At 63.9% G+C, this 27,413-nt stretch overlaps 6 protein-coding genes across 12 annotated transcripts in view; 4 read left to right on the plus strand and 2 right to left on the minus strand.

The window, feature by feature from the left end:
- The first annotated feature begins 6 nt into the window (after window positions 1–6).
- On the plus strand, window positions 7–4,834 carry TKFC (triokinase and FMN cyclase). Of its 3 annotated transcripts, none has more exons than XM_064453023.1 (18): window positions 7–77; window positions 853–939; window positions 1,033–1,222; window positions 1,297–1,407; window positions 1,481–1,662; window positions 1,761–1,839; window positions 1,987–2,076; window positions 2,180–2,214; window positions 2,294–2,378; window positions 2,454–2,543; window positions 2,658–2,774; window positions 2,960–3,079; window positions 3,178–3,315; window positions 3,775–3,881; window positions 3,985–4,088; window positions 4,163–4,196; window positions 4,286–4,375; window positions 4,499–4,834. In XM_064453023.1, the coding sequence occupies exons 2-18, from the start codon at window positions 934–936 to the stop codon at window positions 4,649–4,651; spliced, it is 1,731 nt and encodes a 576-aa protein (XP_064309093.1). In that variant the 5' UTR covers window positions 7–77; window positions 853–933; the 3' UTR covers window positions 4,652–4,834. The 3 variants fall into 3 exon arrangements, with proteins under 3 accessions (XP_064309093.1, XP_064309094.1, XP_064309095.1); XM_064453024.1 differs by having other exon boundaries at window positions 59–77; window positions 873–939; XM_064453025.1 differs by lacking the exon at window positions 7–77 and having other exon boundaries at window positions 731–939; window positions 4,264–4,375.
- Window positions 4,835–5,323: 489 nt separating this feature from the next.
- Window positions 5,324–8,642, minus strand: LOC135313567 (lysosomal membrane ascorbate-dependent ferrireductase CYB561A3). Its single transcript, XM_064453048.1, has 6 exons — window positions 8,545–8,642; window positions 6,986–7,191; window positions 6,712–6,920; window positions 6,487–6,641; window positions 6,079–6,235; window positions 5,324–5,926 (listed from the first exon to the last, which is right to left on the minus strand). The coding sequence occupies exons 1-6, from the start codon at window positions 8,616–8,618 to the stop codon at window positions 5,903–5,905; spliced, it is 825 nt and encodes a 274-aa protein (XP_064309118.1). The 5' UTR covers window positions 8,619–8,642; the 3' UTR covers window positions 5,324–5,902.
- A 15-nt stretch (window positions 8,643–8,657) lies between these two features.
- TMEM138 (transmembrane protein 138) overlaps window positions 8,658–27,413 on the plus strand; it is an 83,880-nt gene continuing 65,124 nt past the window's right edge. Inside the window, exons 1-5 of one of the 2 annotated variants that reach the window (XM_064453066.1) lie at window positions 8,658–8,796; window positions 9,827–10,061; window positions 10,138–10,309; window positions 11,121–11,196; window positions 11,300–11,705. In XM_064453066.1, the coding sequence (XP_064309136.1) occupies window positions 9,934–10,061; window positions 10,138–10,309; window positions 11,121–11,196; window positions 11,300–11,412 (489 nt within the window). In that variant the 5' untranslated portion in view covers window positions 8,658–8,796; window positions 9,827–9,933 and the 3' untranslated portion in view covers window positions 11,413–11,705. Of the gene's footprint in view, window positions 8,797–9,826; window positions 10,062–10,137; window positions 10,310–11,120; window positions 11,197–11,299; window positions 11,706–27,413 lie in introns of those variants that run through there. The other variant, XM_064453067.1, reaches the window with a different exon arrangement.
- TMEM216 (transmembrane protein 216) lies at window positions 12,025–13,739 on the plus strand. 2 transcript variants are annotated; one of them, XM_064453070.1, is made up of 6 exons: window positions 12,025–12,086; window positions 12,252–12,353; window positions 12,471–12,563; window positions 13,046–13,247; window positions 13,349–13,406; window positions 13,566–13,739. In XM_064453070.1, exons 1-5 carry the CDS (start codon window positions 12,074–12,076, stop codon window positions 13,362–13,364), a joined length of 426 nt encoding a protein of 141 aa, XP_064309140.1. In that variant the 5' UTR covers window positions 12,025–12,073; the 3' UTR covers window positions 13,365–13,406; window positions 13,566–13,739. The 2 variants fall into 2 exon arrangements, with proteins under 2 accessions (XP_064309140.1, XP_064309139.1); XM_064453069.1 differs by having other exon boundaries at window positions 13,349–13,739.
- Window positions 14,032–25,188, minus strand: CPSF7 (cleavage and polyadenylation specific factor 7). 2 transcript variants are annotated; one of them, XM_064453036.1, is made up of 10 exons: window positions 25,137–25,188; window positions 24,332–24,450; window positions 19,571–19,789; window positions 18,875–18,978; window positions 18,391–18,536; window positions 16,403–16,811; window positions 16,188–16,306; window positions 15,917–16,085; window positions 15,607–15,780; window positions 14,032–15,489 (listed from the first exon to the last, which is right to left on the minus strand). In XM_064453036.1, the coding sequence occupies exons 2-9, from the start codon at window positions 24,383–24,385 to the stop codon at window positions 15,612–15,614; spliced, it is 1,389 nt and encodes a 462-aa protein (XP_064309106.1). In that variant the 5' UTR covers window positions 24,386–24,450; window positions 25,137–25,188; the 3' UTR covers window positions 14,032–15,489; window positions 15,607–15,611. The 2 variants fall into 2 exon arrangements, with proteins under 2 accessions (XP_064309106.1, XP_064309105.1); XM_064453035.1 differs by having other exon boundaries at window positions 25,098–25,178.
- Window positions 25,169–27,353, plus strand: SDHAF2 (succinate dehydrogenase complex assembly factor 2). 2 transcript variants are annotated; one of them, XM_064453065.1, is made up of 4 exons: window positions 25,169–25,296; window positions 25,836–26,059; window positions 26,790–26,899; window positions 27,058–27,353. In XM_064453065.1, exons 1-4 carry the CDS (start codon window positions 25,282–25,284, stop codon window positions 27,186–27,188), a joined length of 480 nt encoding a protein of 159 aa, XP_064309135.1. In that variant the 5' UTR covers window positions 25,169–25,281; the 3' UTR covers window positions 27,189–27,353. The 2 variants fall into 2 exon arrangements, with proteins under 2 accessions (XP_064309135.1, XP_064309133.1); XM_064453063.1 differs by lacking the exon at window positions 25,169–25,296 and having other exon boundaries at window positions 25,767–26,059.

Below are 27,413 nucleotides of genomic sequence, written 5' to 3' on the forward strand. Positions count from 1 at the left end.
TGCGACGTCAGCGGAAGGGGCCGCGCGCGGCCGCTCTAGGCGGCTTGGAGGACCCAGAGGAGCAGACGAGAGGGCAGGTGGGGAAGGGGGATGCTCTGGGGGTCCCTGCTGGTGGGTGGTTCTCCATTTAGGGATGCACCCCCTGCCTCCTCCGTACCCTGGGGGACCCTTGCTGAGGAGGGGATGCTCCCACCCTGGTCTCATCCCATATCTCGGGGGGGGAGGTCCCCACTTTGGGGGGGGGGGGGGGGGAGTGCAGCCCCCCTACTCTTTCCAGTGCACCCCGGGAGGGAGTCTGTGGCGGGAGGGAGGTGCACCCTCCTGGTCCCACCACACACCCCGAGAGGGGGACCCCGCGGGGGAGGGGGTGCATCTACCCAGGTCCTACACTGAGAGGAGGTCCCTGATGGGGGGGTGCATCCACCCTGGTGCCCCCACACCCCAAAAAAAGGGGTCCTTGCTGGGGGGGAGGTGTGTGCATCCACTCTGGCCTCCCTCTGCCCAAGGGACAGTGCCCCCCCTCCCCTCCACCCCAGGATAGGGTGTCTGCTTGGGGGGGTGCTCCCACCCTGGTCCCCCCCACACTCCAGGAGGGGGTCTCTGCTTAGGAAGGTGTTCCCAGCCTGGTCCCCCACCCCTTGAGGGGGTCCCTGTTGTGGGGGTGCTCCTGCCCTGGTTCCCCACCCCCCATTTGGGGATGGCACTGACCCCAGCTCCCCCCTCTGACCAGGCACCCCATATTCTGCCCCGTACCCCTCCTGCTGTCCCCGTACCGGGCCGGGCTGTCCCCGCGGGACCCCTGGGCGGGACTGGGGCCTGTCCTTGCGGGCAGCAGACCTTGCCCTCCCTCAGCCCCCGCCGCCTCGCGACAGAGTTTGGACTCAGAGCTGAAAGCCGCGCAGGATCCTCCGCCGTCCCCACCACGCCGCCCGCATGGAGGTGAGCCCAGGGCGGTGGGAAGCCCCCTGCTCCCCACTACTCCTGTGAGGTTGGGGTGCCATCCCCATCCCCATCACCCCTCTGTGCCTCCAGGTCCCCAAGAAGCTGGTGAACTCGGTGGCGGGCTGTGCCGATGACACGCTGGCGGGGCTGGTGGCCTGCAACCCCGGCCTCCGGCTCCTGCAGGGACACCGGGTAGTCCTGCGCGCCGATTTGGCGGCCATCCGGGGCCGGGTGGCCCTGCTCTCCGGGGGGGGCTCCGGCCACGAGCCCGCCCACGCAGGTGAGCACCCCGCCACCACCGCCACGGACCGGCTGCCCCCAGCACAGCCCCGACCACCCCATCCCGCTCCGCAGGGTACATTGGGAAGGGCATGCTGACTGGCGTGGTGGCCGGCGCTGTCTTCACCTCTCCGGCTGTGGGCAGCATCCTGGCGGCCATCCGGACGGTGACGCAGGCTGGCGCAGGTAGGGTGGCACCGTGGGGTGCGGGTCAGGGCTTCACCATGCCTTCACCCCTTGCCTCGATGTTCCCCCCAAGCTGGGACCCTCCTGATTGTGAAAAACTACACCGGTGACCGGCTCAACTTCGGGCTGGCGCTGGAGCGGGCACGGGCAGAGGGGGCCGACGTGCGGATGGTGGTGGTGGGGGATGACAGCGCCTTCACAACCCTGAAGAAAGCCGGACGCCGCGGGCTGTGCGGCACCGTCCTCATACACAAGGTGCGTAGGGTGCCCAGGGCCCCACCGCATCCCTGTGGGGATGTGGGATTTTGGGGGACGGGGTCCGGTGGTCCCTCACCCACTGCTGCCCTTCGCAGGTGGCGGGGGCCCTGGCCGAAGCAGGGGCGAGCTTGAACGAGATAGTTGAGAAGGTGTCAGCAGCCGCCAAATCCATGGGTGTGCATGCAGGACCCCTTGCTGCTTTGTGGGGACCCCCTTGCTCCCCAGCCCCATCCCTCCCATCCTTGGCAGTTGCGGCCAATCAGAGCCCCTCCATCAACCCCAAATCCCCCAGGTTTAACCCCGTTTTCCCTCCCCATGCAGGTACCCTGGGTCTCAGCCTGTCCCCTTGCAGCGTCCCAGGTTCCAAGCCCACCTTCCAGCTGGCTGATGATGAGATGGAGCTGGGCCTGGGTGAGGAGCCGCCCCCCCCGTGTCCCCCCATCCCCCATGGGGCAGGCATCGCCCGGTGCGGGAGGTGCCCACAGCATGGGGTGATGCCGCCCCATCTCCGCAGGGATCCATGGCGAGGCAGGCGTGCGCAGGATGAAGGTGAGTGGGGCCCTGCTGTCCCGTCCTGTTCCCTGCGCCCCCCCAGCTCTACCCTAACGGCCCCCCATGTGTCCCCCAGATGCTGCCGGCAGACGAGGCGGTGGAGACGATGCTGGCGCACATGACGGATCCCTCCAATGCTTCTCACCTGCCCCTGAGCCCCGGTGAGCCCCCCTAGCCCTCCGTGACCCCCCCCAAACCCCCTGGTTGTGGGTCTCATTCTGCCCCCTACCCTGCAGGAGCCTCTGTGGTGCTGGTGGTGAACAACCTGGGCGGGTTGTCCTGTCTGGAGCTGGGCATCGTGGCTGGCGCAGCCGTGCACCGCCTGGGTGAGCACAGGGGGGTCTTGGGGCACTATTCCCTGGTCCTTCTGCTCCTGGGGACCCTTCCCACAACCCACCCACCCCCCCCACTCACGGATCCCCCCCACCCCGTGCCCGAAGAGAGCCGAGGCATCCAGGTTGCCCGGGCTTTGGTGGGCTCCTTCATGACGGCGCTGGAGATGGCTGGGGTCTCCCTCACCCTCATGCTGGTGGACGAGGAGCTCGTGGGGCTGATCGGTGAGTGCCTGCCGGCGGGGATGCGGCACGGGACAGGGTCCCCGGACACAGGGTGAGGGGACAGCCAGGATACGAGGTCAGCAAGGTGTCCCGGAGCTGGCTGCCTGCACAGGACATTTTTGCAAGGATCCAGCAGGGTCCTGCTGAGCTGGCGCTCGCTTCTCTCCCACCTCCTGCTCCTCCAGATGCCAAAACCACAGCCGTGGCTTGGCCCAACCTGGCTGCGGCACCTGCGACGAGCCAGAGACAGGAGATTCCGTCACCAAAGGAGGGACCAGGGACTGTGCAGTGTGAAACCAGCGCAGGTATGGGCAGCCCTGGGGAGCTTCAGTCCCCGAGGAGCCGTCACCTCCCCGTGCCTCGGTTTCCCTGTCTCCCCAGGGGTGACGTCTCCTCCCCACAGGGCCCGAGGCAGCGCGGGTGCAGCTGGTCCTGGAGCGGGTGTGCAGCACCCTGCTTGACATGCAGGACAAGCTCAACGAGCTGGACCGCGCGGCGGGCGATGGGGACTGCGGCCACACGCACGCCCGGGCTGCCCGAGGTGGGTGCTGGCACCCCGGGGAGCGCCGGTGGGGCCCATCGGCAGGGGACTTGTGGGGACAGGGTACCCAGCCATCCCCTCCCAGGAGCGGGGTCTTCCCTGGAACGTTCCTTCTCGGGATGGAGGGGAACCCTGAGCTGTTTTCTGCAGCTGGGGAGCAGGATCTGCCCCTGAGCTGCCCCTCCGTGGGGTACAAGGTCCCCCCAAGCTGTCCCTTCCTGGAGGATGGGGTCCCCACACCCTGGGACTCACGACCCTGAAATATCCCTGCTCTGGTGGCAGCTGCCTCAAGGCAGGGGGGGGCGGGAGTCCCTGCTTCTCCCCAAGGGACAGAGACCCCCAGCTGCCTCTGGGGCACTTAGGGGTCCCCAGCTGCCCCCAGGGGAGATGGGGGTCCTCAGGGCCCCTTGGATCAGCCGAAGGAAGCATCCCAACCCGGTCTCGCTTCCATCCCTGCAGCCATCCAGGAGTGGGTGTGTGCCCGGCCCCCGCCCGCAGCCCCCTCCCAGCTCCTCTCCTCCTTGGCCGACCTGCTGCTGGAAAAGATGGGTGGCTCCTCTGGCGTGGTGAGTGCAGGGCGAGAGGAGGGGGTGCAGCTCTGGCTTGTCGCCCCGTGGGACCCTGGCTGTGCCACCACCACGGGTGGTGACGGGGCTGGCGTCCCGGCAGCTCTACGGGCTGTTCCTGACGGCGGCATCCCGGCCCCTGCTCAACCGCCATGACCTCCCAGCGTGGGCTGACGCCATGGATGCTGGCATCGAAGCCATGCAGCGGTGAGTGCCGCGGGCTGCGGGACCCCCCCAGTCCCTCTGCAGGATCCTAACCGACCCCCCTGCACCCCACGCAGGTACGGAGGAGCTGCTCCAGGGGACAGGACCATGGTGAGTGCTGATATCCCGGGGGATGTGGGGCAGAGCCACAGGAGCCGGCTGCGGGCCTGGTTCTCAGCCCCCTTCCCCACCTCTCCCAGCTGGACTCGCTGTGCGCTGCGGCACAGGCTCTGCACGCCCTGCGCAGCCCCAACACCGACCCGCTGCCGGTGCTGGCCGCCGCCGTGCAGGTACGGGGCAGGGGGAGCCGGGCTGGCAGGGGACGGGATGGGAATCACTGCGCTGGGCTGGCCTGGGGGGAGCGCCGGCTGTTTTGGGCCACACCCTGAGCGCACCCCGGTTTTCCCCGGCAGAGCGCGGAGGCCGCGGCGGAGGCCACCAGGCACATGGAAGCCGGGGCGGGCAGAGCCAGCTACATCAGCTCATCCCAGCTGCTGCAGCCTGACCCTGGGGCGGTGGCGGTGGCGGCCGTGCTGCGGGCCGTGCTGGAGGGGCTGCGGAGCTGAGGCACAGCCAGCGCTCAGCTGCCCTCCCCCCACAAGCCCCCCCAGGGCTCCAGCGATGACAGGGGACGTAGCAGCATGCCCCACACACCCCCAATAAACCGTTGTGGTCCCCCAAACCCAGCCCAGAGCATCCATCCCCGTGAGAGGGATGGGACGGTGGGGATTGGGGGTGGCAGACATGCACCCAGTTTGTCCAGGATTTGTCCTTCAGGCAAAGAGGGATGGGAGCAGAGATCCAGCCCGTCCTGTGCTCCAGTGTGAGCATGACTGCTGGGGAGGAAGTAAGCTTCTGGGCCGACCACGAGCTCTCCCCACCGAGTGCTGAGAGGGGAAACCACAGGGCTCACACGGCCCCAGGCACGGGGCCTGGAGGAGACTGGGAAAGCCAGAAAGAAGAACCAGAGGACGGAGCAGAGCCTGCCCTGCAGCACAGGATGGCCCTGAGCCAGGGCAAGGGCCTGGGGTGAGCAGGGGGATGGGCCAGCATGAGCCCAGGCTGCCGGGGGAGCTCCAGCTACCGGTGGTGGCGGGGAGGGTAGGAGCCAGCAAGGACAAAGCCAGGCCCTCAGAGGGGACATGACCCCCAGGATCTGCTCCCCAGGGGCACCCACCTCTCCTCCCCCAGCTCCTGGGGGCCCCGCCTTGTCCCCAAGGATGTGGGTGCAGGAGCGCTGCAGAAGCCAGTGATTTATTACATGTCTACGAGGGCCCCAGGAGGCTGCTCGGCTGGTCCTGCTGCCCGCAGCTGAGGCACAGGCAGCCCGATGAAGGACAAGGCACTGTGCGAAGGTCCCCTCTGTCCCCGCCGCCCCGAACTGTGCCCCCCTGCAGAGGAGATGGTCCTGGGGTAGAGGCGGCAGCGCTACCAGGCGCAGGGGTGCTCCTCTGACGGCTTCTGACCCGCTGAGGCTCTGAGCTCCAGCCGCTGCGCTGAGGGATGTCACTGCAGGGTCCGGGGAGGGCTCGAGGGAGCCAGTTTGGCACGGACCAAGGTCCAGGGGCCAGCTGGACCTAGCAGGAACTGGCAAGCGGACGCCGAAGGACGCCGGCATGAGCATCATGCCAATGCCAAGCCACAAAAGAGGCAGAGAGGTGTCCTCACCCCAGCAACATCTCTGCCGTAAGGGAGCCGAGCCTGTCCCTCCCGCGGGCAGATGAGCGTCAGGCGCGGCAGCGGGGATCCCCGGTGAGGGCAAGGCGACAGGCGGAGAGCGGGGCAGGCTGGGCAGCGACGGGGCTGTTGCACAGGCGTCAGCGCTTGTCGGAGAGCAGGGGCTGGGGGAGAGCATCAGTGAGCCCGGTGCCTGCGCCGCCCTGCCCAGCTCCCTGGGAATGGGCCAGCCGGAGCTGTGGGGGGAGGCAGGACCCCTGCTCAGCTCCCCAAAGTCACCCCACAACCCGGCAGAGCCCCACAGTGGAGTTGGTACCTGGCAAGAGTCCGGGAAGTCAGCATCGGGGCGCTTCCAGCTTGGCCTGGCCAGGGCACCCAGCACCAGCACTCCGAAGAGGAGGATCAGGAGCCCCAGCATGTTGGCAAAGACAGCCTCGGCGGGCAGCAGCTTGTACTCTGTTGTCCCGTTCTTCCTTGGGAGAAGAGAGGCCAAGAGCTTTCCTGGATATGCCCAGCCTTACCCTAAGCCCCCGCAACCCGGTACCCACCCCGCAGCAGGGATCTGGGCAGGTTAACCACACACCTGAGGGGGGAATCGCTCACCCCTTTGCCACCCCGTGCTCGGTTTCACTCGGTGGCACTGAGAGAAAACCACCAGCCCAACACACCCCCTCCGAGCCTCCCTCCCTGCAAGGGCTCTCCACGCGCCCACCGCAATTCTCACAGGCTGAAGAAGAGCTTCTCGTTGATGCCCGAAATGCATGAGGCCACAGACAGCATGAGGATGGTGGAGCCGAAGAAGATGTGGACGGGCTTGTAGAGGGCACGGAGCCATCCAGGAGCCCAGGGCAGCAGGAAGGCGCTGAAGCCGGCCAGCCACTACAGGGAGGGGAGGTGAGGGCGAGGGATACGGGTGGGTAGGGGTGTGGGGAGACAGGGCAGCACCCACCTGGCAGGAGAAGAGCAGCACGGTGACCAGCCCCAGCCAGCTGTGCAGCGAGTACATGTTGGGTGTCCCGTGGTCATTGTGGAAGCGAAAGACGGCCACCAACCCCAGCACGGCCAGGCCGAAGGCTGCCAGGGCCAAGGCACCGTGTAACACCTTCCAGGGGAGCTTGGGGCCACTCCAGGTGGGGGGCAGGCGGTACACCAGCGCCGCTGTTGGGTGAGAGAGTTAGGCAGGAGCCGAGCCAGGGCCACGCCACCCTGCACACCCCGCTCACCTGCGCCATACAGCACCACCATGCCCGTCACCATCAGCACCGGGTGCCAGTTGAACATCTGGGCGCTGCCGTCCACGGCAAAGCCGCCGCGCCAGTGCTGGCACCAGGCGCTTACGAAGGCCACGCACATGAAACCCAGGCCGCCCAGGAGGACGCAGAAGGGTAGGAAGGGCAGATCCAGCATCTCTGCGATGGGATGGCGGTGCCTGGGGGAGAGCGAGGCACCCGCTCAGCCTCTGCCGGGGCTCTCTGCCTGTGCCGGCTCTCGCCTGCATGCAAACACCCCCAGGGAGGAGCCAGACTGAAAGGGGAACCAGGCACCCTGAGGAGGGACAGCCCTGAACCAGCTGCTGCCTGGCCAGGGAACGATGCCAGGGCTGGAGCTGGCTGGCTGTAGATGTACAGGGTGAAGCTGGCCCCTGCAGAGCCAGGTCCCTGGGCAGCACCCCACTGCACCACCTTGGTACGCTGTACCCCAGCGCCACGCTCAGGAAACAGCAGCAAGGGACCTGCAGGGGATCCAGGTGTCTCCTGTAACCCTACACACCACCCCCATCACCCACAGCCCCCCCTATATTTTCCCCAAGAACCTAGATCTGATCCCTTCTCTCCCTCACACATATTTACACTCTCTCCATCCCCTCAGCCTCCCTTCCACCTCCCCACTGGCACCTACACTCCCTTTGAACCCCACCCTCGCAGCACCATGTACCCCTCCAGCTGCACCCACAGCACAGGGCTCACCCCATTTGGGTGTGAGGAAGCACCCCCATACCCGACTGGGACCCTGGCAGCTCCAGCACCTCCAATCCCTCCTGCGCACCCTGTGCCAGCCCTCACCCTACCTGCTCCACCGGGGTTGGGGGAGACCTGCTGGCTACAGCCCCACTACCCTGCGTGGGATGGGCAGTGGGTCTGGCAGGGCCCTGCCCTCGGGGTGCTGCCCTCAGCCCACGGGGCTCGAGCAGGTGACCGGCAGAAGCGGGGTTGTGCTCATTTGCCTGGTGATTTGCATCTGCCTCCAGAAATAGATATTTATATCTCCTCCCGGGGCGGGGGCACGGCCCTGTTCCCTCCCCAGATCAGCTGCCCCACGGGACCATGAGGCAGGAGGTGGGTAGAACACAGCTCCGGCACAACACGGGGATCATGAGCTCAGCCAACCACTTGCTCTGAGACCTTGCAATGCCTGCCACAGCGCTGAGCGACCCCACAGCTCCCCCGGGCCTGTCCCCACAGCTCCCCCAAAGCCTGGGGATGTGGGGCCTGTCCCCACAGCTCCCCCAAAGCCTGAGCCCCACAGCTTCCCCTGAGCCTGGGGACACGGGCCGTGGCCTCACGGCTCCCTCACAGCTCCCCCAGACCCGGTGACACAAGGCCTGGCCTCACGGTTCTCACAACACCGGGAACGTGGGGCCCGGCCCTACGGCTGCCCCAAGCCTGGGGACACGGGGCCCGGCTCCGAGGCTCCTCCGGCACCTCCCGACCCCAGGAGCAGGGAGCCGGCCCCAGGCCTTTCCCCGAACCCGGGGACGCGGGGCCCGGTGCCGGGGCCGTACCTCAGCCCCGCAGGCCGCACGCCGGGCCCCACCGCCCCCTCGGCCTCAGCCTCGGCCTCGCCGGCCGCCTCCATCTTGGACGGCGCCGCTCTGGCCTTTCGCCTCACTGGTGGCTCCCGCCTAACCCTCCCGAGCCAGAAACCACAGAGAGCGGAGACCAGAGAGGCCCAGCGCGGTTCCTCCAGCCGAGCGCTTCCGCCCCTGCCTCTGTGGCTGCGCCGTTGCTGTGGAGACGGAAGATGGCGGCCGCAGGTCGGGGCTCGGCCGGGCCTGGGGTGGGGGGACGGGACGGGACGGCCGGGACCATCGGTACCGGCACCCCGGGGCATCGCCGACTGCCTGGGGCGGGTCGGGGGGGTGGGGGGGAGCCCTCCCGTGGGGTGGGGGGAATGGGTGGGCACGGGGGCCTACGGGACCCCCTGTGGCGCTGCAGCCTCCTTAGGGGCTGGGGTCGCATGGGGGGACCCGGGGGCACCACGCACGGAGGGGTCACCTGCATGGTGGCAGTGTGAAGGGGGGTGGCGTGGGACCTGGGGGTGCAGGGAGCTGCCCCCTTTCCTCCCCAAATCCAGCCCTGTAGCTCCCTTTCAGAGAAGGCAGGCCTCCGCGCTCTCCTGCCAGGGCACGGGGGAGCCCCCACTCTCCTGGCCCCGGCCCCCCCCATCCCTCCGAGCACCACCTTACCTCCCTCTGTGTCACGTCCCTCCTTCCCCCAGTGCTGCTGTCAGCCAGGTCCGGACAAGCGGGCAGGATGGCTGTGCCTCTGTCCTTATCCCCAAACAGCCCCACTCCCTCACTGTGTTGTTGTCCCCTCTCTGACCAGCTGCCCCAGGCAGGGTGTGCAGTCCTGGGGTGGGGCGATGCTGGGACACTGCCCAAACCTGTCCCCATAGCGTGGCTTGCTCAGCGTTGCCCACAGAGCCGTTGGCAACTTTTGGGTTTGTCCAGAGTGAGAGGTGTGAATAACCTGTCTGGACGCTGCTCCCTGGGATTTGCACATCTCCCTCATCTCTGAATTTCTTCCCCGTGGTTTCCTGGGACGAGGGCTGCTGTGAGGCTGGAGGGTGGGAGAGAAAGACCAAACCAGAGCCTGCTGCGTGGTGACAAGAGAGGGAAGAAAGCTTATTCGTGAGAGCCCAGCACGGGTCTGCATTGGTGTGCTGGAAACTGGCAGGAGCTGCTGTTGGTTTGACCTTCCTTTGGGTTTTGTGGCAGAGGAAGTTTGTGAGGTGTGGGGGGATGCGTCCCACCTGCCAAACAAAACCTCCGCTCCCCCTACCAGGTCCCGCTGTAGGGAGAGGCGACGCTGAGCCCCTCAGCTCCGGACCATGAGCTGGCTCTGCCACTGGGGATGCCGGGGCTGAGAACACCAAACCCCGCAGAAGGAAGATGCTCCAAACCAGCAACTACAGCCTGGTGCTGTTCGTGCAGTTCCTCCTGCTTTTCTACGACCTGTTTGTCAACTCCTTCTCGGAGCTTCTCCGCACGGCCCCCGCCGTCCAGCTCATCCTCTTCATGTGAGCGCCAGGGGTGCGAAGTGGATGGCGCGGTGGGACGGGAGGGCTGGGGTCTCACTGCGTCTCTCTCCTGCAGCATCCAGGACATCGCTATTCTCTTCAACGTCATCATCATCTTCCTCATGTTCTTCAACACCTTCGTCTTCCAGGCCGGATTGGTCAACCTCCTCTTCCACAAGTTCAAGGGGACCATCCTGCTGTCGGCGGCCTACCTGGCACTCAGCATCTCCTTCCACGTCTGGGTTATGGTAGGGTGGGGTGGGCTGGGGGCTGCCGGCTTCTCCCAAGGGTGGGCAGCATGGGGTCTGCTTGCTTTGCTAGCCATGGCCCACTGCTCCCTTCAGTCCCTCTCCCACGAGAGGAAGGCCACAGATCTACCATGACCTACTGGAAAATCCTCTTTCCCCATGGGGAGCCCAGCAGCTCCAGCTCGGTGCTGGCACAGAAGCCTGCGCTGGGGTAATCCCCGCTGAAGTCCGTGACAGCGGTTCCTGCTTTACCTGGGATTAATCCCCAGCAAACACCAGTGCTCCGAGCCTGAGGGCAGTCCCCTTTCTGCTGGCGTTGGGCGGCACTGAGTGCCATCAGGGGTCCTGGCTCTGTCCAGGCAGCGTGTTACCCTTCTCTCCCCTGACTAAACTCCCCCTGGCCCCTGCCCCAGCCACCGAAGGAGCGGCCCACACCCCCTCCCCAGCTCCTGGGCACCACATCGAGCTCCCACCCCCCCTTCAGCCACTGAGCGAGGGTCTGTCCCCAGCCCACTGCTGCAGGGGCAGTGCTTAGAGCCATGCCAGGGGCCACCCACGCCGGGTCGCAGGAGCAGGGAGCCGCACCAGTGCTGCCCACGCCATCCGTGCAGGGGGGATTGACGGGGATTTTGCAAGGATCTGAAGTCTGAAGCTAGAATAGGTCCTGGCTTGCTGGATAAATCCCCTGAGCTGATTAACCTTTGGGGTGGGGGGGTGCTGCACACCAGGCTGAGGGAGCCAGAGGTACGGTGTGCTGCCCCCAAACTGACACATGGGTTATTCCTGGCTCCTGTCTGTCTGTCTGCCTCAGAACCTGCGGTGGCGGGACTCCAGCCGCTTCATGTGGACCGAAGGCCTCCAGACCCTTTTTGTTTTCCAGCGCCTGGGTAAGGGCTCATGTTCGCAGGGTCCCTGGTGGTGTCCTGCTCCATCTGGGGAGCCTTTGGGGGTGAAGGTGGAGGGCCCACCCTCACCCCTTCCCTCCCGCAGCCGCTGTGCTCTACTGTTACTTCTACAAGAGGACGGCGGTGCACCTGGGCGACCCGCTTTTCTACCAGGACTCGCTTTGGCTCCGCAAGGAATTTGCACAGTTCCGGGGCTGATGGTGCCCCTCGGACTCTGGGTGACCCACCGTCTCCCTCCTTGGCTACCCGCCATCTCCCGCTGTCTCTCTGCACCTCACAGGCCTCATTGGGGATGGCTGCAGCTCAGCCACCTTCCTCTTCTTCCTCCCCGAGACCGGCGCTGGCACAGCTCGTGCGGATGCCGGGAATCGGTGGGACACTTGCCGCGCATCCCGGCTGCACCATGGGAAGGTCCGTCCCGGTGCTACAGCCCCTGTTGGGACTTGAGTGTTTTTGTAAACAGTAAAGAAATAAATTGGCTGTGTTTTCGAGTGGCTGCCTGGTATCTGTGCGCCCTGGGCCCCCACCCCGGCATCCCCTTCCTCGCAGTGACAGCGGCCGGCCATGCCCGCAGCCATACCCTGGCCCCGGCCAGCTCAGCACTGCGTTTGCAGCCGCAGAATGGGGCTGTTCCCAGCTTGCACCGTGGGATCCTTGGCCTAGTAGGAAGGGAGGCAGAACCGGGGACTGGGGAGGGGTACAGCCAGGGCCCCCCGCCCGCCCCTCCGGCCGCGTGCGGGACTCGAACCCGCGGCTTCCCGGCCCAGTCCTCCTGAGCCATAGAGACGGGGAGGAGAGAGCGGCCGGGCGCTTTCCCGCGCAGGGCTCCCGGGAGCGGCGGTTCCCATGGAGATGGAAGATGGCGCCCAGGAGTGAGTGCGGGGCGCGGCGGGTAACGGGGTAACGGGACCGGGGCTTAGGGTGGCACCGGGACTAGGCCGGGGCTCGGTGGGGGGGCTGGAGCGGGGTTCAGCGCGGTCGGGGAGCGGCGCTGAGGCCGGGCCGTGCCCCCACCCCCCGCCGCCTTCCTCCCACAGGCCGCCAGCGCTCCTCAGCACCGCTACAGGTCTTGCTTTTCCTCAACGGCTGGTACAGCGCTACCTACTTCCTCCTGGAAGCCTTCATCTTCGTGTACAAGGGTGAGCCCCCCGTCCCGGGGTCCCTCCGGCCCTCCCGATGGCAGCAGCCCCCCGCCCTGAGGCCCAGTGTAGGCCGTGGGTGCAGGCTCTGAGGGGGGCCGGTGGCTGTGCCCGCAGTGCTGCTGCTGCCGTACCCCTTAACCAACCTGCTGCTGGATGTGGCGCTGCTCTTCCTCTACCTCGGCACTGAGGCCACCCGCATCTTCTTTGGTAAGTCCTCGGGACAGAGGGGCGGGGGCAGCATCCCCCGGGGCGACTAGGTTGGAGAGATTTAGATTGGATATTAGGAAACATTTCTGTAGAGCGGACAGGCACTGGAACAGGCTGCCCAGAGAGGTGGTGGAGCTGCCATCCCTGGGGGTGTTGAAACAACATGTAGACGTGGCACGTGGGGACATGGTTTAGGAGGCCTGGGGGTGCTGGGTTGGGAATTGGACTTGATCTTAAGAGGTCATAGAATCATTAAGGTTGGAAAAGACCTCTAGGATCAGCAAGTCCAGCCGTCATTGTGGTGTCCCAAAAGACCAAAACTATTGTCCAAAGACCAAGGTCTTTTCTAACCTTAATGATTCTGTGACACCAAACCCCTCCAGGAACTGCTGGAGCAGAGCTGGGACCATGGTGGTGCTGTTTATTGTGTCCCCCCCACTGCAGAGCCCTGGGGGACACCCCCCTAACCGTGTGCCCCACAGGGTCCAAGGGCAACCTGTGCCAACGGAAGGTGCCGCTCTCCATCAGCCTGGCCCTGACCATCCCGGCGGCCGTGATGGCAGCTTATTACCTGCTGCTGCAGACCTATGCCCTGCGCCTGGAAGCCATCCTCAACGCCATCCTCCTGCTCTTCTACGCCATGGAGCTGCTGCTGGGTGTCCTCGCGCTGGTCTCCTTCTCCAGGTACCGCTGCCCCTCCACGCCGTGCAGGGAGCTGGGTAACGCCGGGGCATTGTAGGAGCTGGCAGTTTGGCACCAACGTGTCCCCCTTTCTTTCTTCGCAGCGTGGATTCGTACTGAGACCCCGCGCCACACCGAAGGACCAGGCATGGAGCGGCACAGGTACGCGAGGCGGCCGGGAGCCAGCGGCCCCGGCTCCGCCTCCCAGCCCGCAGCGTGGGGTGCCAGGCCCACGCCGGTGGCCCAGCAGGCAGTCCCCACCTGCAGGCAGCCCCAGGCAGGGGAGATCTCCACCCTGCCTGCTCTCCACTTCACCCACAGCAATACGAGCGACCTGCCGGGCAGCACCCAACCCGCTGCCACCCAGGACGCGGCCCCCAGGGCTTGTGACACGCAGGTCAGTTCGAGGTACGGAGAATTATTATGTTTTTTTTTTTTTCTACTGCCTTCTCTGAATAATTCACTATTTTCCAATAAATAATTATTTTTACCTGGTGCCTGGGCATGTGGCTTCCCCTGGGGCAGCAGGCTGGGCTTGAAGCACTCAGGAGCTTCCAGCACTGCACCGCTGCCCTACCGCGCTGCCCTGGGGGGCCACAGGAGCCCCTCACAAGTGTCAGAGGATGATGAGGGTCAGGGACAGCGGACACAGAGTCCCCACTCTGGTGCCCACTGGTCCCCAAGTGCTGCCATTCCCTCCCCCGCAGTGGCCCTGAAACACTCCCACCCATTACCTAAAAGACCATCGTAAGGCGGAAACGCGACAGAAGAGCCCTCCAGCGCCATATAAAAGATTGACAATGTCATCAAGTTTATTACACAATTTCCAACCTATCAGAAAGACAAACAAATCTAGTCACTGGGAGCAGGAGGGGCAGCGCCTCGCTGGGTGGTTAATAGGGGTTTTGCTCTGCACTTTTCCCCACTATTTGGAAAGAAAACTAAAAATTTGTGTCGTTAAGTAAAAAACAGAACTCTCCCACCGAGCGCTCCCCCCGGCATTCACCCGCTAAGCCGGCACCTCATGGTACTTTACAAGATGGGTTGTTTTTTTTTTTTTGTTTCTGTGATTTCACCCTAAAAAGACCTCCAGAGCCAGGTTTCTCCTGACCAGCAACAGTTCAGAGGGCAACACTGCCCAGCTGGGCTGGCACCCGCCCTGGAAGTCACCCTGTGTGTCTCCTCAGCTCACCCTGACCCTCCTGGGCTCTCCCTCTCCTGCTGGAGGGATCCGTGCAGGTCCCCACAGCCCGGAGGTGCTCCCTGTCACCCCTGTTCTGACCCGTGTGACACAGCCGAGCTGCTACCACACGCGAACCACTGCGCCGCCTGTTAGGGAAGGGCAGCCGGGGGACGCAGGGACAGGAAAGGGGAAGCCGCCGGCACCTGTGGGGGACAGGTGGTCCCCGAGGGCAGCCAGACGGGGGGGGTCGCAGCCTGCCCTGCCACGCTCTGCCTCTTCCGCTTCCTCTAAAACAAGGAAGGCGCCGCGGGAAAAGCCGGCTCCGTGCAGGTCCCCGCCGGCGCTCGGCAGCCAGAGCTGCTGTCTGGGAGACGAGCGCAGAGGTGGCGATGCCGCTGCGGCGAGGAAAGTCGGGGCAGAGGGAGGGGGTGACCCCTGGCCCAGCTCCGGCCCCCCAAGTCCCCAGGCAGAGCAGAGAGGGTGAAGGGGGGCAAGCAGGCCTGTGGAGAGGATCGGCCATGCTCTGTCAGAGTGGGGAACGGAGGAGCCCCACGCTGGGATGACGGGGACAGGAGTGTCCCCAGATGAGGTGAGGGCATGGTACATGGCAGCAGACCCCATACCGCTTCCGGCGAACCCAGGCACAGGGTCAGGAGCCACACGCCTCCAAGCCCCAGCGCCTCATGACATGGGGAGCAATCCATCCCCTCCAGCCACCCCCGGAGAGGAAAGGGCTCACAAACCTCCCTCCATGGAAAAAAAAAGCACCATTTCTCTTTGGGTCCGAGTGTCCACGGAACGGAGCAGGGTGGCCCGGGTGCAGGCGTTCCCCGGCTCCCTGCCCCTCCCCGGGAAGCGGCGAGCGCGGGCAAGAGCTCAGGCCCCAAGGCCACGAGGTGTCGGTGGGAGTCCCGCCGGGGCACGGCACAGCTTTCCTTGGGTGCCCGGAGAGAGCTGGGGGTGGCAGGGAAGGGGCTGGGGGTGGCGGAGCGGCCTCGATCACGCAGTCCTGGTCGAGGTGAGGAGATACGAGTCCATTAAAAACCACTTACTGCCAAATTCCTGCGGGGGGGAGAGATGAGAGGAGCAGTCAGAGCAGCGCCCAGCAGCCTTCCCACCGCCTCAGCTCCTCGAGGAGGACCCCTGAGACCCCACGCCGACGGCACGGCACCAGCTCACCTATCTCAGTGGTGCCGGTCCCTCTCTCTGTCCCTGTCCCGATGTCGCTCGTGCTCCCGGTTCCGCTCCTGGAAATAGTCCTCGTGCCGATCCTCGCTGTGGAGCAGGTCCCGGTGTCGCCGGCTGCTTTCGCGGGACCGGCTGGGAGAACGCTCCCGAGATCGGTGTCTTTTCCTGGGGGAAAAGAAGAAAAAAAGCTTTTCGTCACCTCTGGGCAGGATCTCGCCAGGCTGGGGACAGAGTCAGCGAGCAAAGCCCCAAGATGGGGCGCAAGGAAGCCACCCCCACGCAGCTCCGAGCCCGTCGGTACCTGGAGGAGCTGCTGCTGGCGCCCGTGCTGTAGGACTTGGCTTCGATGCCGTGCAGACAGTCTTTGAGGGAGGAGAGGAGGACGCGGCATCGCTCGTCGTTTGCGACGCGGGACTGCTTGATGACGGCGATGGCCGTGAGGAGGGTCTCGATGGCGTCGCTGTAATCGCCTGCGGGAGCAGAGCGGGGCTGAGGGATGCGGACCCGCCGCGGGATGGGGTCTGGGGGGGGGACACACAGGGAGGGGCGCGCGGGGACACAGTTGCCATTACCTGCGCTGGCGCCAGACACTGCCTTCGAAATGGCGCTGCTGGAGATCGCCCGGTTCCTGTTCATGATCTCCTCAAACTCCACTTCGCTCACAGGGGGAGGCGGCGGCCCGAGCTCCCGGCTGCACAGGAGGCACAGGCAGGGGGTCAGCGTGGCCCCCCGCCTCCGATTCGGTCCCGAGCGGCACGCGGCGCGCTCCCCCACCGCCCCGTCTCACCTGCTGTGGTTGTAGGGGGCCATGGCCTTGCCGTAGGTGTCCGGTGGAGGACCCAGGGCCGCGTTGGGTGGGGGGAAGAAGGCGGGGTTGAGGTGCAGGGCAGGGGGCACAGCCCCCGGGGGTGGCACAGCCAGGTGCGGGGGCAGTCGAGGCGGCGGGGGCATGAGATGCTGGTAGTGGATGCCAGGCGGGGGTGGGGGGACGCCGAAGCCGGAGGAAAGGGGTGGCGGGGGCGGCATTGGTGGTGGGGGCAGCCCCATGAGGGGCAGGGCAGCAGGGGGGCGGTTGAAGAAAGGCAGGACGGAGGGGGGTTTCTCCACGCGGGCAGGTGGCAAGGCATTCTCCGTCGGCGTGGCGCGGCCGTCTACCGAGTCCACGGAGTCCCGGGAGTGGGCTCTCGGCGGCACACCTGCAAGCGGTACGGGAAAGAGCCATGAGTCGCAGCCAGATGACCTCCAGCTCTCGGAGACCTCCTCCTCCTCCTCTTCCTCCCCACCCGCAGCAACCAGCGTGAGGACCATCCTCTCCCTCAGCCCCGTGAGGTCAGGCCTTGGGAGAGCTCAAGGTGCCCAGAGAAAGATCCAGCCAGCCAAATGTAGCCTCCGTTTCCACGTGCCTCGAAGAGGGTACCAGCTCTCCAGCAAGACCCCGGCTGCCCACACAGCGCCCCGAGGACGCTCGCTCTCGGCCAGCGTGGCTCTGCGGAAGCCGCCGAGCAAGCGGGTTACAGGGACAGAAGTGAAAAGCCACAAGAAATGGTGGAAAGTTCCCAGCAGAGAGGTCACTGGGTCCCGAGTCCCCGAAGACGTTAAACAACCCAGAGAGCCTGCGATCCGCACACGGGCTCAGAAAGGGCTGAGCGTGGAGGAACACGAGGGGACAGAACCCAAGTGCCGACAGCAACGGAGCTACTGGAGGAAGGAAAACTTGGTGCCCGACTGCCCTCAAAGAGATGGACAGGAACCCCTGCTGTGTCCAAAGAGGATTCGAGGATGAGACAGGGAGAGGTACGACAGAGGACGCTGACTCTGCCCGAGCCCCTCGGGGGAGCCATGGCTCCCCGCCGGGCACTGCCGCTCTGACGGCCATCAAGCAGAGCATCGTTTGGGCGCCAGCACTGCTGAGCCAGCGGCAAGGGCTCACGCGAGCTCAGCCGTGCCGGTGGCGAGGCCCCTGCGGGCAGGCTGAAACTCAGCCTCCCCGTGCCCGGTGAGGCGAGGGGTGGGAGAAGGGAACACGCCCTGCTCCACCGAAACGCGAGGGCAGGTCGGGACGCGGTCTAACAGCGCACAGTGCTGCCAAGCAGCAGATCACCGCCGGGCCCTGGAGCTGAAGGGAGGGTGCAAAGGTCACAGCTACCCCACTGCAACTCGGCCAGGGCTCTTAGAAAGAAGGGCTTTTCCTTGCGTGAAACGAGCCACGGGATCTACAATGACCACAGCTGGCCAAGACCTCCTCATACACGCTCCTGCCAAGACAGTCCCTGCGGCTCCGCGGAGCCCCCCGGCACGGGGCTGGGGCGTCACATCGCTGCGGAGTGAGGCGAGGACCACCTATTGCCATTGTAGAAAGCCCACGGCCAGGCCCCAGCTGGAATACTGTGTCCAGTGTTGGGCACCTTACCTCCGCAGGGATGGACAAATTCTGGAGGAGATCCAGAGAAGAGCTACTAATAGATATGGAGGGTCTTAGCTATGTTGATAGGCTGAAGAGCTTAAGCCCATTCAGTTTGGAGAGGAGGAGGAGGAGGCTACGAGGGATCTTCGCAGTGTGTGAGCACCTAAAAGGGGATCATAAAGACTCGGGTCAGGATCTAATCAGACTCAGCAGCAATAGGAAACAACCCCCAGAGACTCCTGGCAGTGTCCCCCCACCCCGAGGTCTCAGTGGGTTTGGCCTGACAGCTCTGCTGGGACTCTGCGGGGCCCGCGGGAGCTGCCGCGCAGCACGGAGGCCCCCCACCCGCGGCGTGCCTTCGCCTCACTCACGTTTGCGAGCCTGCGCCTCGAACTGTGACAGGTTCTGCCGGGTTGCCAGCCTCACCTCCACCTTATCCCCATTGAGGATTTTGCCAGGCAGGAGCTCCAGCAGTTTGTGGACCGAGTTCTCAGAGGCGACCACCACCTCTGCGTACCTGCGGGAAAGCCCGGCAGTCAGCCAGCAAGAGCCAGTCCTGAGCAGTTTCCCCCCCGGCAGGGGATAGGGACCCCCTGTCAAGCCCCGCAGGGCTCCATCCATCCACCCAGCACCACCTCCTGCTGCCTTCCCTGGCAGCTCAACCCAGCCCGGTGTTCCATGTCCCCTCCTCCCTTTCCCATGTCATTTGGGAGCCTCTGCTTTACTATCCCAGCTCCAGGCGGGCTGTGCAACACCTGTGCCAGCCAGGAAAAGCACCAGCTGCCCCCTCACTCCCCCCAACACAGAGGATGTGGCCATGAGGGCCTGGCTCCCCCATTCCCTCTCGGCTCTCACCCTTTTGACTGGCCATTGGCTCGGTTCTCTGCGAATTTCAGCTCCACTACGTCGTAGACACCAACCGAGCGGATGGTCTGGATCAGCTGCTGGTCAGTTGTCCACTGAGGGGAAGAGGGGAAAGTCTGGCATCAGCTCACGCAGCCCTTCGCAAGCCCCGGTGTCCCCCTGCTAACCCAGGCTCAGGGGGCTGGGGCAGGGCACAGACACCCTCAGAGCCCCTACAGGGAGTTTAAAATCAACCTCGAGTCTGAAACAGGCCCCAGGCATGGCTACCAGAAGTGTCTCTGTTCTCTGGGCAAGGCAGAGCCTTCCCAGAGATGACCCCATATCCGCCAACGGGAGAGGGGGTCTCGCCCGCGCAGCCCCCACGAAGGCAGAGCCAGGCGGGAGCAGTGACTGGTGCAAGGGAGGCCACTGGTCTCTCGCCCCAGACTGGATCTGAAGCCCCTCAAGGCAATAAATCCCTTTTCCCTAAGGATCACAAGGTCAAGCCCAGCTCACGACCCAGCTTGGGGCACTGGGTCAGCATGGACTGAGGAGGAACAGCACCCCCAAAGAGCCCTGCAGCCCCTTGGGGGTTTCTCTGGAGGACCCCCACCTGCGTATGCACCACAGGAGACCCAAACTGCCCACACAGGTGGTCTGGAGAACCCCCACGGCAGGCAAGCACAGCCAGGCAGCAATCCCACTCACCCAGGAGAAGCTGCCCACGTAGACGGCAGCCCTCTTGTTGCGCAGCCCGCTGTACGTGTACAGGATGGCAGGAGATTTGCTGTTGGGCTTGGGAGACGGTTCCTGGCGGATCTCTGGGGGTGCCTCTGAGCTGCTGGTACGGCTTTCAGGGGGCTGCGAGCTGGCTGCTAACACGTCGTCGTACAGGTCCATCTGATCAGCATTACTGAACTCAGAGTCCTGCGAGGGGAGACACCGTGAGCACCTCCACTGAGGGGAGACCCCAGGGGTGAAACCACAGCTCGGGAAGGGACCCATGGGCTGTTAAGAGCCTAAACGGGGGTCTGGAGGACTTCCCTGTTCCACTGGAGTCCTCCAACACCCCCCAGCACCAACTGTCCAGGAGAAACCAAACACCAACCACCACAGGAAACGCTTAAAAGTCATCTCACGGTGCCACACTGCCACAGGTGCCTGCACCGTACCGGGGACCGCGGATAAATGACCATGGAGGTTAGGAAGCCTCCTTTCCAGTTTGCAAACCGGTCATCCCAATTCACCGGGAGCCGGCACACACGAGCTCTTCTGAGGCAACACAAGCCGAGTCCAAAGGTTTAGCACCCAAACCACTCTGTCTTGCTCCTGTTCGCAGTTAGAAGGCGGTGAATCACTGCCATGAATGAAGCAAACAGATCCGGTGCCTGTTATCTCCCACGAGCCAGCTCCGCTTGCCCGGAGCCCTGTCCCCTCCCCTCAGTGGCATGCCGCAGTGGTGTGTCCTCTTTCAGAGCCTTATTTTCGCAACAACAACTCCCTGCGCTCCCCGCCCCGGCCCAGCAGATCCCTCTCAGCACCGCACTGCTCTTCCTCGCTACTCCACCGCCCTGCAAAAACACACCCTGCCCCAGGCTTACGACCACCCCTCGCTCATGCAATCCACCACGGCATCTGCTCTTCCTCCTGGGCAGCGTGGAAATCCCTCTTGCACGTCTCCAGTCCAGCTGCCCAGCTCTCCGACCGGCCAAGCATTAATGCAAGCTCCGCAGCAACGGGATCAACATCTCCCTTCCCCAGCAATGAGGATTACCAGTGATCCAAAAACGGGGCGATGGGCTCTGCTTTGCAATGCTCGACATAACCCTGGAGCATTTTTTACACGGAAGGAGGTGGAGAAGGAAGGAATACTCCAGGAAGCCAAACCACGAGGCTTTAGCCCACTGGTGACTTGCACTGGCTTGATTTTCCTCCCCGCAACTTCAACTACGAGCCTTTTGCTTTTCCTCTGCTGGGCTCCAGCACACGCCCCGCGTGAGCAGAGGACTGCCTTGCTAGGATGTCAGCCGTCCTGAGCAGCGGGGCAAGACGCAGCTTGCCGCTCTGGGAGGCTACCAGGAAGAAGCTCATCTTTTGTAAGCACGCAAGGGCAAGGGTTCAGTGGTGGAAAACCAAACAGCCTCGACGGACGAGCCTCTGCGCCTTGGCGGGCACACGCTTCGCAACAAGTCCAGCCTGGGGGTTGCACACCCACCCTCAGAGCCCGCTCGCCTCGGATACGCCACCGCAAGCTCACTCGTTTTTGGGCCAGCAGAGCCCTCTTCAGGGCAGGAGCTACACACGCCGGCTGCACACACACCATCTCCTTTCCCCTTGGCAGCGCAGCCTTTCACAGCACGAACCAGCCGCCGAGGAAGCTTCTGAGCTGCGAACTCAAGTGTCCTAGATCTGCCTTCCAATTCCCACTCTGTTCCGGGCTATATTTAATTTGGAGTGTACAGCGAGCGCTGTGTTTACTACGGATCTTCAGACTAATTGCTCACCCGGATTCAGCGTGCGCCAAGCATCATTTCACGCTACAAATTACTACGTTAGTATCTGTCCCACGGGAGCAATGCACAGGTCCTGTGCAGCACAAAAACCACAGGCTCTGCTCCCAGATTTTTAATTCTAGGACTTCAAAGGCAGTTCGGACAACATCATCTGCTAGAGATAGCACGAGGCGGTTAAATCCCCTACACTGTGACGGTCAGGGAACGGCAGACATACAACACAGCCCTTTGTGAGCTCCGGGGAGATGGGGAAGGGTGATCGGCGCACGGCTCTCAAAGGGAACTATAAAAATCAAGCCATTTTCCCCCAGACTCTCTTTGACAGCAAAGTCTATTTCTAAGGCAAGTCGTCACTTTCGCATCCGGCTGTTTCAGCCGCAGAGCTGATAAAAAGGTTACAAGAATTTTGACAGGGAGCAGTATTTCTGCACTCATTCTCCAAACAGCTCAACCGTTTGTTTAATCCACCTCCCACGCTCCTACCTCCACCAAGTGCCTTTGGACATGGCCCAAGGCTGGAAGATTTCTGCCTGGAAGTTTCAGAAAGTCGAGAATAAAAATAGGGGGCAAGAGGAGGAATTTCTGGGAAGCCCTCGGTTATCCTACTTAGGGGATGCTTCAGCTTAGGAGTGTTTAGAGATCCTCTGGGTCCGTTCTGTTTTTGACGCTCTCCTTTAAAAACTAACAGCCCGATGGGAAGATGGTGTCGAAGTACTCGCAGCCCAAGCGCTCACAGCCCGTTCTGCCACACTGAATTTGCAGACCATCGCTCGCAACGCGCGGTAGCGAGAGGCTTCTCGCATCACCCGCGGCGAACACCGTCACCGCCATTCGAACCCCGACTCGGCTCTGAAGCCACACGCGACGCCTCGTGAGGTGCGCAGGGATGAAGCCGGGCACCGTCGGCGGTAATTACCACGTGTGCTGTGGGGTTTGGAACCACGTTGGCGTCCCTGGCGTGCCACAGGGACCGCGGAGCAGCCAAGGCACCTTCCCACCGCGCTTTCATCCCACACGCGGCGGCGCCCACAGATTAACTCTGGGTTTCTTCCTGGCCTGAGGCAAACAAGATGCTGGAGTTGGCGGGCTTTGTAATCACTTCCAGCTCTAAGAAGCCTCCATCTACTCGGCCGTGTCAAAGATGCTTTGTGTCCTGTCCCCCAAACCCTCCGGTTAAATCATTCCTCGCCATTTCCCGCTGTGCAGCCAGGCTTGCTCCATCCTCCTCTCAACGCTGCTTAACTTCTTTACTCCAAAGATCCCCGAGACTTGACCCAGACCAGACCGGACGCAAAGACCCTCTCAGCTCCCCAGCAGACTTTGCTGCGTCAACTCAAGCCACTGCTCTTGTCACCGTTCCTGCTCCAGGCCTCCCGAGGGCCGAGCCTTTGTGGAAAAGCCCGTCAGCAGGCACATGCAGGCCAGGCAGTGCCGGGCCGTCCCTGCAGAGCACCTGGGAAGCAGCAGCAGAGCTCTCCCATTAAGTCCTCCCACCTGTTTGTTGCTCCTCGGTTGTCCTCCGAGACATTATAGACATTCCAACTCACACCCGCCAACATCGCAGCTCTTCTCCAGCCAGCAGATACCACGTCCGCTTTCACTGTTTCACTTTGGCTTTCACAGTAATTGCCTTAAACGAAGTTTCCTGCTTATTCTCTGCATTTCTAAACTCCATCCCAGCAACCTCCACGCGTTTTCTTCATCTGCACCTTCCATCCTTACTCCCGCAGCTTTCCAGCTCTCCCTTCCGCTCCCAAGTCCAGGTACACCCATTTCCCCAGTACTGTTAAACGTGAATTGCACGAAAACACATGCATCGAGGCTGTTCCTCAGCCAGAGCAGTTCCATTTGGTCCCAGCACAGTTCTAGATCGTTTAATACATGAGGAATCAGGTTTATTCCGGGAGTTTTACAGGAAGGATGCAGGAAGCGATATTTCAGACTCGGAGGGAGTCCCAGCAGGGCTGCCCAGCTGCTACAGGCAGCACAGCTGTTTGCTTTGCCACTCACCTTTCTAGCAAAGCTCCCGTTATTTTGGCAATGTCAGACCTGGCTTCAACCCTTCTCCAAGGCAACCGCTCTCAGTGGAGAACTCCCACTTCTTCCAAGGAAGCTGGAAAGCACCTTGCAGTCCCCTCGGCTCCGAGGCAGTTAGCACCGTTTCCGCTCTTCCCTGAAGGTCTAACCCACGGCATATTCCCACCTGATAACCTCCCGCCTCCACAGAACAAAGGGTTTATCACCCTCAGCTCCTCTTCAGCCCTCTGGGAGCTCACGGTGATTCCTTCCTCCGCATGTTTCATTTCCAGTTCACGCAACTCACCCTCCAGCGCAGGCCAACTTTCCTCCACGGGCTTTCTGCGACCATTTTTAATCTTCTAACGTCTGTGTTCACAGCTGCTCTCCTGAATCCCCAAACTCTCTAAAATCTGCTGCTCTAACAGCTACGCGCCCCCCTCCTTCTCCGTCGCTTCTTCCTGCGGGTCCCAGCAGCTCCAGGGTGGGAGAGCCAGCGCACAGGCACCTGTCCAACCGCAGCGAGTCCCTGCCGCGGCTTTGGTGCTCTGGATCTCCTCACCGTGCACTTCCCCGGCAGCGCCTCTTCCAGTCTGGATTTCTCATTTTCCCAACCAGGCTGCAACCATCCCCTTCGATCCCTGCTTGTCGCTGCCCCAGCAAATGTTCTGGTCCAAACCCTGCCTCCCCTTCTTTGTGACCATCCACACGTTGAACCTCTGGCAAAACCTGCCGGAAAAACCCTTTATTCATGGCTCGAGATGGCAGCCACCAGGATTTCGGAATGGTCCCAGCCCTCTGTTCCCCACGGGGACTCTCCAGCACTGGACCACCCCTTCCTGGTCACATCTTCAAGGGGTTGGCTGATGCCGGTTACGGCGCTCTCCCCCAGAACAGGGGGCTCTGCAGCCCCAGCCCCACGGCCGGACGCGTTGCTCACCTGGTTGAACTCCTCGTCGGCGTAGATATCAATCAGATCCACCCCCTCGGACATAGTTCCAGAGACGGGAACAGGAACCCGGGCTGGGACCGGGGCGAAGCAGGAAGACGTAAGGTGCACTGCAGTGGGGTGAGGGGGAACAGGGGATGAGCAACGCACTGGGGACCCCCTGAGTCCCCCCACCTCTCTCTATAGCGCTGTGCCTCCACTCCCCAGAGGGACCCACGGCCCCAGCCAAGCCTTCCCCGGGGGCCACCGCAGCCCCTCACCCCCCGATCGAGACCCACCCCGGGGGTCAACCCCACCTCGCATTCCCCTCCCTGAGAGATACTCCCGTGGGGCAACGCGAACCCTTTCCCCCCACACCTGACCGACCCCTGAAGGCAACAACCTCCCCCCTCAGGGAACAACCACATCCCTCCCGCCCCTCCCCAGCGGGCGGCGCCGCCCCCCCCCCCCGAACCCCCCGGACCCCCAACCCAAGGGCACTGACCCCCCCCAACCCCGACCCTTCCCAGGTGAACCTCTCCCCACAGGCAACCCCTCCCCACGGGTGAGGTTTCGGAGGGACCCCTCCGCCCCAAACTCCCCCCCACCCCTCCGCCACCGGGGGCGAGACCGCCATATCGGCCCGGCGCGGCCCGCCCCTACCGAGCGGCGGGGGCCGGGGAAGGGGTGGGCTGAGGGGTCCCGGGGGGCCGAGGGGTTCCGGTGTCCCCCTCCCCGGTCCGATGTTTCCCCCCCCACCCCCGGCCCCGCCCGTTACCGCCAGCAGGCCCCGAGCGCGCGCGCCAACCGCGCTCACCGCCACCGCCAGCGCCGCCGCGCCAAGCCACGCCCCTTCCGGTTCGGGGCCCGCCCCTTCCGGCCCGCCCTTCCCCTCCCATCGAGTCGGGCCGCCCGCTGTCACAGAGCGGCCCGGACCGGGGCTAGAGGGGCTGTGCGGGGCTATGGCGGCCGCCAGGGTGAGGGGAGGCGGGGGCGTTACTGGAGGCGGGGGGTGCCTGTGGAGAGCCAAGGGGCTGGGAGAGGCAGGGAACCCTGGGAGCAGCAGGGTCGGGTGGTGGGGAGTATGGGATGGGAATGTAGTAGGGCCTGGGGGGGTGGGATTGGGGGGCCGGGGGCAACAGGGCATTGGGGGGGGGGGGCAGTGATGGAGGGCCGGGGGCAGCAGGGCATGGAGGGATTACGGGCATTTTAGAGACAGCAGGGCATGAGGGGATTTTGGGTGGGTTAGGAGTAGCAGGGCATGGCGGGTTATGGGGGAATTATGGGGTGATTAAGGGGGGTTGGGGGCAGCAGGGTCTGGGGGGTTACAGAGGGGTCGGGGTAGGAGGGCATTGAGGGGTTTATGGGGGTTTAGGGGCAGCAGGGTCTGGGGGGATGGGATGGCGGGGTTCATGGCTAGCAGAGTTGGGGGGACTGTGTGTGTGCTGGGGGTCTCCCCGTCATGCCGGAGCAGCCAGGCCTGATGTCCCCCATGCTGCCCGTGTCCCTTTCGCAGCTCCGCTCCCTGCCCGGGCGCGCTCTGTGCCGGCACGTTCTGGGGCTCGTGGGCTCACAGCGTGGCTACCGCGGGGACTCCCCAAAGGACTCGGGGAAGGACGTGCTGGAGATCCCCTTGCCCCCCTGGCAGGAGCGTCCTGACGAGCCGCTGCAGACCAAGCGAGCCCGGCTGCTGTACGAGAGCCGGAAGAGGGGGATGCTGGAGAACTGCATCCTGCTCAGGTGAGGCACAGGGTGCCCGTCCTCCCCCCCAGCTTCTCAGCCACCCTCCGCTGCTGGCCTGTCTCCCTGCTGTCAGGCCCTCTGTCCTTCCCCACAGCACCCTGACAGTTTGTCCCCTGCAGATAGGGGCTGGCAGGGATGTCTTGTACTTTACAGGAGAGATAACATCAGCCCTGCAGAGGTGAGGGAGGAAGGCCAGTCGGGGCAAGCGTAGCTGCTGTGTAGTTCAGCTCCCTAAAGACGTCACAGGTTTTTAATTAACGGGGAAGAGCCCCAAGCGTTGCAGGAAGGAGTTTGGTGGGGTAGTGCACAGCCATAACACAAAACCTAAGGAGATGTGACGTGGCTTAGAAGATAGAAGGCAGATAGAAGGTTGACCTGTTGAATAAATCACCACAAGAGCTTTGCTTGCATAGGATGCCATGGTTAGTGCCGCTGCTGGGCAGGATGGAGCAGAGCCGGAGGTGAGAGCTCTGGAGGAAGTTCCTAGCTGATGGCTGAGCCAAAACGCTTTGGGAAGGACGTATATAATTTCTGGGATGTATGGAGGAGGCGAGGGCAGTCGGGTTTCGGCACTGAAGTAGTGGTTAACGCAGAGCAGGCTGGGGCTTAGGGCAGGAGGTGGGTCACCTTGCACCCAGCTCCTCCGCATCTTCTGGCACCGTGGACAGAGCTGGGCCAAGCTCTTCCTCCACTCACCCGCACTCATCCTCGACCGTCGTCTCTCCAGCCTCTTTGCAAAGGAGAACCTGAACCACATGAGCGAGCGGCAGCTGAACCTCTACGACCGGCTCATCAACGAGCCCAGCAACGACTGGGACATTTACTACTGGGCCACAGGTACGGTGCGGCTGCCTGTCGCCCTGCCCGCTCCAACGCCGGGGAACCGTTACCGCGCCGGGCTGCGGGAGCTGGGCTTGGTGGGGCGAGCGTGGTACTGGGTGCTTCGGGATGGGATGGAGCCGTTCTCATGCTGCCCCTTCCTGTTCTTACGGCAGAAGCAAAGCCCACGCCGCCGGAGTTCGAGAATGACGTGATGGTCATGCTGAGGGAGTTTGCCAAGAACAAGAAGAGGGAGCAGAGGCTGTGGCAGCCAGACCTGGAGTACCTCTTTGAGCCACCCCGCTGACAGGGGGGCCTCCTTCTCCCTCCCCATCCCCTGGAGCAGAGGAGGGCCACGGGGCCCTGTGGAAAACACTGATGCTGCTGCCCTCCCTGTGGCACTCCTCCTCCGGCAGCAGCTCCCTCGGACTCTCAGGGCGCGATGAATAAAGCGGAGGCTGCTAGCCCTGCCGCGGTGTGAGTGCAGGGCTCTGCTCTTCGGCGGCGGCGGCGGGAGTGGGCGCTCGGGGTG

The sequence above is a fragment of the Phalacrocorax carbo genome, chromosome 5, assembly GCF_963921805.1.
Source record: "Phalacrocorax carbo chromosome 5, bPhaCar2.1, whole genome shotgun sequence".
Lineage (NCBI taxonomy): Eukaryota > Metazoa > Chordata > Aves > Suliformes > Phalacrocoracidae > Phalacrocorax > Phalacrocorax carbo.